This window comes from Myxine glutinosa, chromosome 6 (genome assembly GCF_964187855.1).
Source record: "Myxine glutinosa chromosome 6, kmMyxGlut1.1, whole genome shotgun sequence".
NCBI classification, from domain to species: domain Eukaryota; kingdom Metazoa; phylum Chordata; class Myxini; order Myxiniformes; family Myxinidae; genus Myxine; species Myxine glutinosa.
In genome coordinates, this window is record NC_136266.1 from 139257029 (window position 1) to 139271262 (window position 14234).

The window sequence follows — 14234 nt, forward strand, 5'->3', positions numbered from 1 at the left end:
AATGAAAAGGAGGTAGCCAATTTCTTTTCACACTTTGAGAAAGTGGCTCAACTGCTAAAATGGTCTGAAGAGTCCTCGACCATATTAGTGCAAAGTGTTCTAGTGGGTAAAGCTCAAGATATTTATTCGGCTTTACCGATTGACCAATGTGCAGATTATGAGATAGTGAAGAAAAACATTCTCAAAGCCTATGAATTGGTCCCTGAAGCTTACCGGCAAAAATCGGGAATGCCAGGAAGAGGGAGAGTGAGACCCATGTGGAGTTTGCCAGAATGACAGAAACCATGTTTGATAGGTGGTGTGATTCAAAAGGGTTTGGGAAAGACTTCGAACTATTGCGACAATTTATCCTGGTGGAGGAATTCCAACAGTGTGTCCACGAGGACATTAAAGTTCATCTGGAGGAAAGGAAAGTACCAGAGTTGTATGAGGCAGCAGCCATGGCTGATGACTATGCCTTAACCCACAGGATGGGGTTCCACAAACCTAACTTCTCGCCTAGACCTAGCCAAGGGAGCTATGGTACATCAGGGGCGGAGAACGAAAATTCATGGGGGTGGCCTCAAGATGAATATGAGGACCACTCTGATACCACGACTTCTAGAAATCCGAAGACAGCAGTTTCAAGGCAGACTTATCCTCCGGGGGGCTCGAGACAAACCACGAGATTCTCCTCTGGGCCTACTTGCGCTTTTTGCCATAAACCTGGACACTTGATGTCCCACTGTTATGCTCTGGGAAAGGAAAATCAGGAGCGGAGTTCGACTAGTTCAACTCCGAATGCAATGGCAAATGTGAGTAATCGCCCTCAAAAGGGTTACCAACCATTTATTTCAGAGGGGTTGGTGTCACTGGACGGAGACCCGACTACCCGGAGACCTGTTAGGGTATTGAGGGACACAGGAGCACATCAATCTTTAATGCTTCAAGGCATCTTGCCATTGTCAGAGGAGACGGCAACTGGTGATAGTGTTCGTTTACAGGGGATTGGTGGTTGTGTTAGAGCTCCACTTCATGTCATCCATTTGGAGTCCGATTTGGTGTCGGGACCGGTCACCGTAGGTTTACAAGCCACTCTTCCTGTAGAGGGAGTATCATTGGTTATCGGGAATGATTTGGCCGGTGGTCAAGTTTATGGTAACCCGATGGTTGGTAAAAAGCCCAGCAGGGAAAATAACACCACACCAGTTAGGGATGGTGACAAATTTGACAAGTTATTTGTAGGTGGACTGAACTTCAAAACAAAGGAAGAAGTTCTGACCTCTGTTTTCAGCAAATATGGACCGCTTCTGGATGTGCGGCTGGTAAAAGACAGGGAAACGCAAAAGTCAAGAGGGTTTGGCTTTGTCACGTTTGAAAACACAAAGGACGCCAAAGAGGCAGAGACGGATTGGAATGGTAAGGATTTGGAGGGTCGGACCATAGCCGTAGAGAAGGCAGGCCGTAGGCGTCGAGGGGGCTACAGAAGAGGAAAACGTGGCGGTAGTTTTGGTGGTGGCCGCAGTTGATATTACTACGGAGGCTCCCCGGGTTATGGCAGCTCCCGCAGGAATGATAATCAGGGTAGTGGCCGAGAGGGAGACCGCTATTTACGTGACTACAGTGACAAGCGGTCCACCCGTGATTATTACGAAAGTCAGAAAGAGTTGAAGCACTGAATGCTGCGGAGCAGCCGAGCAAAAAAAAAAAAATTCCTACACAGATTAACCGTGAACTCTACGTTCCTAAAGGCATCCATGTCGTGAATACTTCCAGGCCTCACCACCCCAACCACCATGGAACCTGGCTTTCAGCTCGGCCTCCCGGGAAAAGTGTTGTAGTTTTGCTTGACTTTGGATTTTGATTACCACCCCTTAACCTTCTTTCAAAAGAAACGAAAAGTAAAATCAGAGGGGGATGAGATGGAGTTTGGCTTTGCAGGAGTCCAACTGGGAAATTGAACATGTAAAGGGCAGGGACAATGTCGTGGCTGACGCTTTGTCCAGAGTCAATTAACTTTGGAAATCTCTGTGGGTTGTTCGAAGTTTGTTGCTTTATTTTTGGGAAATCTTGATTATTGTTGTTCACCGGAATTGATGATTAGGGTTGTGAGTTTACGTTTGTTGGTTTCAAGAGTTTGCCTGCAAAGAAAGTTTTCGCGGTGTTCAAACTTTCTTTGTTGAAGGGGGGGGGAGTGTTACGGATTCGGCCCTTCCGTGGTGGTGGTTTTCATCCACGTGAAACATTTCTGGTTAGGTATTATTATTCTTATCGGGGTTGGAAGGAAACGGCGATTATTGTTGTTTAACGGAAATGGTTATTGTGATTAAAAGGTTAAAAGCCCTCATGGTAAAATGAAACAGGAAATCGGATCGTGCACCGGAAGACGTCCAGCGAGGAAGAAGAGGTCGTGAGGCAAAGGTCGGGGAAGACGCGTGTCGAAGCTCTGTAACGGGCGTGGTCGAGCGAACGTTGCGAGTGAACTTTGAGACCTTGAAGGAAGTGCGTGCGATAGGTGTTATCGCCAGAGTATTGAGGAACCTGCGTAGTCAGGTATCGGCATTGAGGTTCCGGAGAATCCTTGCCTAGAGGCTCCGGCTCGAGTGAGAGCCGTCCGCCATTTTTCCCCGCGCGCTGCGTTCATCGGAAAAGGTTTTTGTTGCGTCGGCTGGTCTTACCCTCCAGTGGTCTGCCGGGGAGGGCTGTGCACTAAAGCGGCATTTGAAGATTACACGGCGGTTCGCTGATTGAGCGGTGAACGTGTACGTCGGCACGCATCTTTGGGGATTTTCCATTCTACCATGAGTTTGCTGGGTGTTGGACCACGTGACTTCTGTGTCGCTTCGACCGCCTACGCCTCAATTGATCTTGATCGGACATTGTTCCAACGATCGCTGGAGCGAATCAACTTCGCCTTGGAGAGTTATAGAGACATTGAGGAGTGCTTGGTTCCATTCCCTGGGAGTGCTGTGAGTTTGAGTTAAGTGACGAGAAAAGATGGTACCATCTTAAGATTGATTATATGGTTGATTGCTGTCATGGTTGTATGGTTCTTCCTGTGTGCTTTTTAATACATTATTTGGTTTGTGGATAATCATTGGTGTGGTTTCAATATTGATTTCGACACGGAATAATATATTTTTCTGCCGTGGCTCCTCTCGGGGTTCGGAGGTATACCAAGACCAGGAGGTCGGGGAGGAACACGTAACATGTTATTGTTCTTCACGAACTGGCCCACAGCATAGCGACAGCCAATAGATCCTGCTCGTCGCTTTACTGACGGGTTTATTCAAAAGATATTGAAGTTTCCCAACCCTACCCCTCCCATTCCCTCCTTCCCCCACCACCGCTCACCGCAACGAATGGGTGGTAGGACTGGGGTTGGGGTGTTGTGTGAGGGATAGTGATTTACTCTGTAAGGAAGTAGCTTCTTTACGAGTGTAACCTGTTTCCGGTGATCCTTCAATCATGCCACAGGACATCTGCTTACTGGCATTCATTGTCGGATTCTACATCGCTTTGTTCCATGGAGCCCAATACACTGCCATCTACTGTTCGGCTACTGTCAACATTAGACTCTTCTAAAAAATTCTGCCTGGTTCGGGAAGCTTTGCCTTATTTGCCAATGTTGGCCGCATCAGTAAAATAGGTACGGTGCATTCCCTGCAGGTTCGGATTTAGCCTGTGAGGCTGGCATTACTCTACTTGGGGACAGTGTTTGATCTGTATCAGAAGGGAAATGATTTCCCTTAGTAGTTCAACCAACAGTTTTCGGAGTTCTGGTGTCTCTCTTGATAGGTACTGACACAGGAGGTCTACCGCCTTGACTGCATGCAGACTGAGATGTTGACTCTTCCTCTTCGGACCAAATGATAGCTGCTTTCATGAGGTCGGCGAATGAGATAGATGGTAGTTGCCAAGTCTCATTGTAACTACGTGAAGGACAGAGCAGTCTTGAAGCCCAGTCGCAAACTGTTCTTGAAGCCCAGTCGCAAACTGTTCTTTAACAGTGGGATCAGGGTCTGGCAACCGGGCATGATTTCGCCTGACAATGCGTTGTATCTTGTCCTGCAAGGAGTCTGTGATAGTCTCTGGTGGCCTCCGAGATCTTTCACAAAGGCTCTGGGCCCACTCTTATTTGTGATCTTCATTAATGATCAGCTGGCTCCCTGGAAAATCCTCTATTTATTTACCAATGACTTCACCCTCTGCTGTGACATTTCCCATCCTTCAGACAGTCGGTCAATAGCCTCTTCCCTCTCTTCAGACCTTGACAAAATCACAAGCTGGTTACTTGGAATATGTCCTTAAATCCTGACAAATCTCATACTCTCTTGCTCCAAAAGGACCATATGTCAAACCCTCCCATCTACTTTTTTAACAACCCCCTTGAGGACGTTCGGTCGCTCAAACTCCTGGGTCTCACCATCAGCCGTGATATTTCTTGGGCAAGCCACATTTCAAAGTTGGCCTCCAAAGCCAGTCACTGTCTGAGCATCCTCCATCATACAAAGTCCTTCCTTGGCATACCCTGAACTCCTATCCACCAAAAAGGCCTTAATCTGCAGCTTGATGAAATACTGCTCTTTCCTCTCGTCTGTCTCTCCTGCCTCACACCTTGCTCAGCTTGACACCATGGAAACCATTGTCTTGAAGATCATTGGAATCTCCCGTGCTGAGTCTATGGGCCTATCACTTCCCATCGCAGACAGGTCAGGTCTGTCTGTCTTCTACCACCTCTGTTCTGGTCTTGCACATGCTGCTTTTTCTGTGCTTTTACCCTCCCTGGTCACTGCTCTGGTGAAACTACTTAAATTTAGGATCACTGCTCACCTCCACTCATTTGTTCCTCTTTTTCCCTGCCTGTGGAACAAACTTCCACATTCTCTTCAATCTCATTCTTCCCTCTAGGTCTTCAAGACAGCTGTTCACCACTATCTCAGATCATCCCCACTTCAAAAGCATGATCTTTTCTACACTTGTTAGTTTTAGAGGGAAGAGTGGGATATCACAGCCTCTGGAAGGCAGTTCCACACACTGAAGTGAGGAACAAGAATTGAGGTGTGCCTTCAGTCTGAATTTTGGAAGTTTAACCAGGAGTGGGTTACTGGAAGAATGTGTACATCCTGGAGTTGTTGAAGAGTGTGGGGGGGTTGATAGAATAGAGGGAACTAAACCAGAGGAGATGCAGTTTTTAAAACCGAGGGGTTGCCTGCAATGTGAGAGCAGCAGACCTCGTGTTTCGTCCTCGTCATGCAAATTTCTAACAACATTGAGAACTTTCGTTTTCACAGAATGCAGGAGAGATAGATGTGATGCTGGGGATCCAGCCCATAGGTTAGAGGCAGTACTCCATTGAGTTATGGAATAAAGCCTTGTAGACTGAGATTAGTTCTGCTGCCAAAATGTAGAAAGAAGGACTTGTCTTACTCGTGAAGGCTCGTGTTGGCCTGCGTTGGGGGACAGGTAAGATAATCCTACCATATTAAATGAGGCAATGTTCTGTGCAGGAGGGCCTTGCCGTTCACTGGCGCTATGTTATTGAAAATCCCCGTGAACCATAACTCCACGATGTGCAAACGTAATAAGACTTGAGCATGATAATTTGTCACCCCGTTTTGCCAAACGGTACACATAATTAACATGTTTGTACATTGTTTTTGTGCTATTTATTTTCATGAACATAAAAATAATTAAGATTATGAAACTTACCTTTAATAATAATGATGATAAACTGAATCCAATAATGTGATGGCAATGAAAAAGAAACTTTTGGTATTTGTGAAAGCCTTCGTGATAAAAATCTTTGTATTACTAATGAAAAAATAAAATTTAAAAAAAATTACATTTAAAAATATATATAATTTTAAAAAATTGACCCTAAAAAATGAAAAGTTTTGATAGAAAGAAAGAGCAAAGAGACTTTGTGAAAGAAACAAAAGAAAAATATACTACAGCAAATTCTGCAAACTTTTGGGCTTAGTCATGAAAACCAAATTCTGGTAGTTCTGTATACACAACACGGCACAGGCCTTCTCTTGGCCCCTCTTCCTAATTATATCTGAGTAACCAACATTTATCACTACGGTCCTCAAGGAATGAGACTTTGTCCACAAGCACTTTTGTTTTACAGGACTGTCACAACTGTGCTGATGTTCATAGCCCGGGCCATGATATCGGGTTCATTTCAGAGCCTCTACATCTATACAACAGAGGTGAGATTGCAGTACATATAGAAAAATGTCTCCTAAAGCTCCAATTTGCATTAAAAGAAAGGAACTTTTTGATCTGTTGTTCATTGTGAAGGTTCTTATTTGTCCTTAATACCAGTCTGGTTTGCAGGAAAGGCTTACTTCACAATAGTCTCTTCTTTCAGCAAATTTATTGTGTGCATCTATATATATAAAACACAGTGTGTGTGTGTGTGTGTGTGTGTGTGTGTGTGTGTGTGTGTGTGTGTGTGTGTGTGTGTGTAATGTTACCGGTAGACTCCTAAACGGAGAGGCTCACGTACTTGATATTTGGCACAGACATGGCCATTGAGCCTGGGACGAACATGGCCGACCTAAAAATTGATTTCATAATATTTTTTAACCATATTTTTACCTCAGTGCATTTCAGCGAGGACTTTATGCACGGAATCTGACCGGTCGCAGAGCAGCGCGCTGATTCGCTCAGAGCGATCACGTGATGTTCCTTGCCGCCATTAACTCAGTTACGCATTCGCACGTATTTCAGAGCGAAAAGCAATTGCCTTTTTTCACATTTCAGCGCCGAACATTGCCATTCACACCACATAGGTTTTTTTCCCTTTCATCTTTAGATCCATATTTTTTGCCATAACGTAGCGCATTATGGCTCTCTCGAGCTCGAGTTAGCCAATCACCTGGGAGCATGAGGCCACGTTCATCACGCCCACGACAGGACGCAGAGTTGCAATCCATCGCTCAGAGCGATCACGTGATGTTCCTTGCCACGCAATTGCGTTTTTTCACATTTGAGCGACGAACATTGCCATTCACAGCACATAGGTTTTTTTTTTCTTTCATCTTCAGATCCATATTTTTTGCCATAACGTTGCGCATTATGGCTCTCTCGAGCTCGAGTTAGCCAATCACCTGGGAGCATGAGGCCACGTTGGCCACGCCCACGACACGACGCAGAGTAGCAATCGTGCGTTTGCGTCGTTTCTTACCACGTGTAAACGTGGTATTTTGTCTACGAGTATTTTGAATTTGTCTACGAGTGAGTGACTGGAAGACTGACTGTGATAAAGGCAATGGCACCGAAGAAAAGAAATTTGTCACGTTCAACCTCCCGAGCAAGGAAAATCGCTGATCGGAGACTCCATGAAGCCGATGAAGGTACTTTTCACCATCGACAAGCCAATCAAGAACGTGTCTCTAGATTCAGACAGCGAGAGACAGAAGATGAGACAGAGGCACGTCTAAACGCCAATCAACAATGTCTGGCGTGGGCCAGACAGCGAGAGACAGAAGATGAGACAGAGGCACGTCTAAACGCCAATCAACAATGTCTGGCGAGGGCCAGACAGCGAGAGACAGAAGATGAGACAGAGGCACGTCTGAACGCTAATCAACAACGTGTGGCGAGGGCCAGACAGCGAGAGACAGAAGATGAGACAGAGGCACGTCTGAACGCCAATCAACAACGTGTGGCGAGGGCCAGACAGCGAGAGACAGAAGATGAGACAGAGGCACGTCTAAATGCCAATCAACAATGTCTGGCGAGGGCCAGACAGCGAGAGACAGAAGATGAGACAGAGGCACGTCTGAATGCCAATCAACAAAGTGTAGCGAGGGCCAGACAGCAGGAGACAGAAGAACAGCGCCAAAAACGACTCAACAACTGGCAACCATCAGGCAGACGGCAGCTGGCCATTGCATGGGAGAAGGCTGCATTCAGTTACAATCCGAACACTGACTACTCCTCAAACGTTGATATTGGCTCCATGTTGTTCACCTGTCAGTTTTGCCATGCCTTGAAATGGAAGGGAGAAACACCAGGAATGTGTTTCAGGGGGAGGCAATGTCCTTTTGCCTTCTCTCCAATCTCCACTGGAACCTTTGAAAGAACTACTTCAATCAACTACGACTCAATCCAGACACTTCCTGAAGGAAATCCGTAATTACAACTCTTCGTTCCAAATGACTTCGTTTGGAGCAGATCGCGTCGTCACTGAGCAAGGATTCATGCCTACATTCAAGGTGCAAGGCCAGGTATACCACCTCATTGGCTCTATCCACCCTCAACCAGGTGAGCAACCAAAATTTTTACAAATCTATTTTATGGGTGACCACCGAGAAGAAGCTGCCTGACCCCCCTCCCCCTCCCACTCCCCACTCCCCCTCCCCCTCCTACTCCCCCCCCTTCACCCTCCCTCCCTCCCCCTCCCACTCCCCCCCTCCCTCCCCCTCCCACTCCCCCCTCCCCCTCCCCCCTCCCTTCCTCTCCCACTCCCCCCTCCCACTCCCCCCTCCCACTCCCCCCTCCCCCTCCCACTCCCCCCTCCCACTCCCACTCCCCCCTCCCACTCCACTCCCCCCTCCCTCCCCCTCCCACTCCCCCCTCCCCCTCCCCTCCCTCCCCTTCCCCCTCCCTCCCCCCTCCCTCCCCCTCCCCCTCCCCTCCCTCCCCCTCCCCTCCCTCCCCCCTCCCTCCCCCTCCCCTTCCCCCTCCTCCCCTTCGCCCTCCCTCCCTCCCCCTCCCCTCCCCCTTCCCCTCCCCCCTCCCACTCCCCTCCCCCCTTCCCCTCCCCCCTCCCACTCCCCCCTCCCCCTACCACTCCCCCCTCCCCCTCCCCTCCCCCCTCCTGCCCTCCCCCTCCCATCCTACCCTCCCCCCTCCCATCCTCCCCCTCCCCCCTCCCAACCCTCTCCCCTCCCATCCTCTCCTCCCCTCCCCCCTCTCCTCCCCTCCCCCCTCTCCTCCCCTCCCCCCTCTCCTCCCCTCCCCCCTCTCCTCCCCTCCCCCCTCTCCTCCCCTCCCCCCCTCTCCTCCCCTCCCCCTCCCCCCCTCTCCTCCCCTCCCCCCTCCCCCCTCTCCTCCCCCCTCCCCTCCCCCCCTCTCCCTCCCCCTCCCCTTCCCCCTCCCCCCTCCCCTCTCCTCCCCCCTCCCCCTCCCCCCTCTCCCTCCCCCTCCCCTTCCCCCTCCCTCCCCCCTCCCCCTCCCCCTCCTCCCCTTGCCCCTCCTCCCCTTCCCCCTCCCTCTGCCACCGAACCTCTGAAAATATAACCTCTGCCACCGAACAAACACATACATTTGGTATGACTGTTGCTTCAGGAAGATATAGTCCACCTTGAAATTGAACGTTAAATCATCATGATAGCTCAGCATTCATTGATTGACACTAAATGATGCTGTGGTGAAAATGACCCGAGGGTGAAACCTGTCGTGATTGTCCTAAAATTTGATAGTCCTTTTTTCCCCTCCCATGAAAGTTTTTTTTCCTCCCCACCCTTTCCTTGTACTTTCTTCTTTACACTACTCTTTACCTGGATGCAGGTTTTTCCCACAATTACACGAGCCATTGCTGTGGGTGCCTGCAGCTCCATTGGCCGTGTTGGAATTATCACTACTCCATTTGTTGCACAGGTTTGGCTGGAGTGAATTGATGTTGTCAGACTGTTCTGACCCCTGTATTTTGAATTTTGAATTTTAAAAAAACTTTTATGAAGTAAATGCTTGTGGAAGAGCTAATACACTGAATGGATCAGGACGTACCAGGCCAAAAGGAAAACTAGAGAGAGAAGGGAGAGGAGAGACAGCAACAGTGGAAACACCATCAAACAATGGGTGTGGGGAGGAATGGCGGGCAGGAAATGACACATGGGGTGTACAAGATGGATACAGTAGGCAACTCTCAGGAAGGAAAAACTGGAAATTTGGAAGAAGGAGGGATTGGAGTAGGGTGTTGTGACGACTCAGAGGCAGATTCTCGGGAGACAAATAGGAATTTATTCCACCGACATTCAGTCAAGCCTTGAATAGCTGTGCCGCCATTACGCACGCAGGCGTACTCATCTCTCAAGGAGGTCCACCGACGGATTACGTCATCATACAAATTCCAACACCCAAAACCCGTAGTCACGACATTCCTCCCTCCTTACTTTAATATGTCTCCTGACATTTTGCTTTAACATTTCTGAAATTAAATTCTACAATAAGCAAGTCAAAGTGAATTTATTTCCCAACTGGAAAATGTTAAAACATTAATTTAATTTAACTGCAGGTTTGCAGATTGCAACTAGCGCATGCACAATAAAACGTAGTCACGGCAGCTGTTAACGAGGGCAGAAAAGATCATGGTGTTCTCCATATTCTGTTGAGGAAATTTCCCTAATAACTGGTTGAAGTTGATGACGTCATCACTGTCCAACCTAAAAAAAATGGAATTAAGTAGTTGGTGGGAACCACCGTTAGCCCGTCTGCCTGCCTAGCATGAGATGGGGTTTTGCAATTTAGCTATTGTCATCAAATTATCCATCTCCAGAGATCTTGATGTTCCTGTGTCCACCGTACGCAATGTTATCAGGAAGTTTAAGGCCCATGGCACTGCTTTTATTATGAGAATATGCAGAAGACTAATTAATAATTGGGTCAAAATATTGAAGGGCAAAGTCACATTCAGGAGGGAAGGGGGGGGGGGAGGGAGTTTAGAGGGGGGATAGGGAAAGGAGGGGAGTGAGGAGAGACAGAGAGTGGTAAGGGAGAGATGGAGGGGGTGGAGAGAGACAGCGAGGGGAAGGTGGGGAGAGGGGGAGGGAAGAAGAAAAAAAGAGAGAAAGGTGAGGGGAGGAGAGGGTTAGCAAAGTTATGCTTAATGAGCACAGCTGCACTTCCAGAAGATGATGCAACCAAAAGCCACTGGCTGCATTCGGAACACCACAATATCCCTTACACAGCTCGGCTCTGAGCTCTACCCCCTGTACATGTACCCAATGACCACTGGCGGTTATAGCGTATACCCATTGGCCAAAGGCACAGAATTTCATGGGGTAAAAGACCATTTCTGATTTTAAGTTGGAGAGACACACACAGAGTAACGGTAAGGGTTTTTTAGAGTGTCAAAAAGATCATTGATGAAGATGAGGAACAGGACTCGGGCCAGACACTGCCTTTGGGAACTCGATAGGGAGAGAGGCCCATTGAGAGCCATGCACTGGCTACCAAAGTAAAAGAAATCACTAAGGCATGAGAGGAGGATGTAATAATCCTTGGATGCTGTAATAACGAATGAAATACCAAATACCGACACTCTCTAGTGCCTCAATGAAGGATTAACTCACAAAATGTCATCCTCTGTTTGCTTCCCACAGCAGTTAGCACGTCAACATCCTGTTGATTTAATCCATTATTCTACCTGGCCGCTGATGCAGGTCATCACTAGCCAAATTCTTCAATCTACATTGGATGCCGTAAGCTGAGAGTTTGAGCAACATGTGAGGCACCAGACTGCGAGATACTGGGATGTCTCCAGGGAAGTGGCATTGACCTCTTGTCTGAGGTGCATCGCCTCCATTCATTGTTGTGAATGAATCGAATCAGCACGCCAAGGGTAGAGTGCCCAGGTCATACATTGACCAGGTGCTCTAAGATCAGGCCATGGGAGAAAAGGAAGGATTTGATGTCACTTGTGATGATGGATTCCATGACTTAACTTTTAATTTCAAGTAAAGTTGTAGTTGAGATTTGTTGTGCCATTTTTAGATCATCACATCTCAATTCTTGAAGAGATGATGAACTTATGAAATGGGCAGTGATGTCCGGATGTCTGTCCGTGTGTCCGTCTGTCCATTAACTTTTTGCTCTTTTTTCTGCTCCTCCCTTATCACCCCACTGGTTGTTCTGAAACTTGACACGTGGATACAAGACAGCATTCCACGCAATCGCTGTGGCTTAGATTTTTCGATTTCCGATCGGGGGGGTGGGGGGGGGTGGCTCCCGGGAGATGGGAGGTTATCCCCAAACTTTGGATCCCTACTCCTCCCTTATTTACCAACCGATTGCTCTGAAACCCGATGAAGCCCTTCTAATTGATGGTCCACAGGATCGCTCAGTCTTAGATTTTTTTGATTGCGAATAAGTGAGCTCCCAGGGGGGTTCCCAAATCAACAGAGGTCTGAACAAAAACCTCTTGAGATGATCTTCAGCCCACTCAGGGAGGGGGGGGGGGGCGGATATTTATATGTAATGCCATGATTTTAGCTGACTTCCAAGTATACAGAACTTAACCTAGGGCAAATGTTTGATTGGACAGAGCAGAAAGAGGATATGCAAGAATGGCATAGCAGGACTCATTTCCTGATGGCCTATTGCTTTCTTAGGATGATGTATGACTCATCACAGAATCAGAGTCCACGCTTGCCAGAAACTTCACCTTCTCATTTGAGAAAGAGTGCCCAAAGTAGTTGAGTGTGAGCAGCCGGGATGGGTACAGGGAGCAAGCAGTTGTGTATGCGATATTTGGAAGCAAACACAGAATTGATGTACTTTGCTATCTCATGAGGAAAGTTTGCCGTGGTGCCATTTGATGTTAGAGAAGGGATAGAGGGGTTGAACACGCTAGAGACAGACTTGACAAGATGCTCCGAGTTATTTGTGGAACGAGGCAGATTCGAGAGTTCAACCTTGAGGTTGAACTCTTATTATTATTTTTTGTATACAAACTCATTGGGATGGAACCAGTTCCATGCAATTCAAAAAATGGCAAATTGTTTTTAAGTATAACAAATGCTTTCAGCAAAATAATTAATATTGAGAATCGAATGATTAATTTAAATTAAGTACTTTTGCAATATAATATGTTTGTAGAAAAACCCCAGTCCAGCAGTATCAGTCTGCATCCCCTAACCTGTGGTTCGCTGCTGTTTGCAGGTGCTCGTTCACATCTTCTCTATTTATACCTTTGTTCTGTATGCCTCACTCGCCTTCCTCTGCTGCATTGTCATGCTATTCCTACCACTGGAGACCAAAGGTCGAGGTCTGCAGGATGTTGTAAATGATGATCTTCCAGTCCAAAAACCAGAAGATGTTCCAAAGATAGACCTCAATGCACGGTGGTGGCCTTTTGTTATAAAAAGGAACAAAGCCAAGGCTTCTAGAAAAGTATCCGTTGCCAAGGATGAATTGTCTACCAAATTTTGAATTACCTTTGGTGAAGTATTTTTGAAATCTTTAAACTTTTTGAATCCTGACTGATTTCCATCTATAATAATAGTAATTTTAATAACATGGCTTCTCTTTCAAGGGACTTCAGTGCAGGAGGAGGCCTTAGGCTGCGCTATCATTGCTAACTTATGGTTGTTTGTCCATGCTCTATTCTTTTTTAAATGCTGGGCATCAAGCAAGGAAGCAGCATGTACAATTTTAAAAGACTTTTGTATGACTTGCCTGGGGTTTGAATCACTGAGCTCCCATGCTCAGAGTGGATTCCCTAACCATTATGCTACCAAGTTTGGTAAAAAGGTACATAGGGGGCAGCCAGATGTTAGGGTGAACATTCAGTTGCTCCCTCTACACTTTTAGCCACTGTTGTTGTGGTGTGGTTAAGCATGCAGATAACGACTATTTTCTGTTTGAAAAGTTTTGGGAGGCAGGGTATTGGGGTTGAGAGGGGGTGCACAACAATGATTGACATGAAATGAAACAGTAAACCTTTGAATACTTATTACTTGTTGTTTTTCATGGTATAATGATTGGGTACCAATTGGACAAGTCCTTTTTTTGGATACAGAGTTGACACTCGTGGAAGAGCTAGTGCACTGGACAGATCAGGATGTAATAGGCAAAAAGGAACATTAGAGAGAGAGAGAGAGGGGGGCACACCGGCAGCGGAGTTGAAGGCATAGACTTGGACAAACAATGGATGTGGGGAGAATTGGGGGGCAGGAGAGGATGTGTGAGATAGACAAGATGGATACAGATGGAAACTCCCAGGAGTGAAAAAACTGGAAACATCTCGATCACCATGCACAAGGATCTCCACTTCATGCTTCCTGCTCTCTGGAAGTGTTGGAGATATCTCTCGTTCTCGTACAACCTAAAGGAAGTCTTCCCCAAGGATATGCTAGAAATAGTCAATAAAACTCCGTGGGGAGACCTTCTTTGTCTGGGGTTTTATTAGCCGCCAATTTTTCAATTCCTCAGGCTCAATGATTCATCCAAAGACTTCTACATTTTGACTTCTACAATTATTTACTCAGCTGGACCAGAAAAATGGCCATCTGCTGCGG

At 47.1% G+C, this 14234-nt stretch overlaps 1 protein-coding gene across 10 annotated transcripts in view; it reads left to right on the plus strand.

Moving 5' to 3' along the window:
- The window catches only part of LOC137414398 (synaptic vesicle 2-related protein), a 314148-nt gene extending 300479 nt beyond the window's left edge, over positions 1-13669 (plus strand). For all 10 annotated transcript variants that reach the window (XM_078780584.1, XM_078780583.1, XM_078780582.1 and 7 more), the window contains 3 exons: positions 6113-6194; positions 9505-9594; positions 12877-13669. In XM_078780584.1, the coding sequence (XP_078636710.1) occupies positions 6113-6194; positions 9505-9594; positions 12877-13146 (442 nt within the window). In that variant the 3' untranslated portion in view covers positions 13147-13669. The remainder of the gene's footprint in view (positions 1-6112; positions 6195-9504; positions 9595-12876) is intronic.
- Positions 13670-14234: the final 565 nt, after the last annotated feature.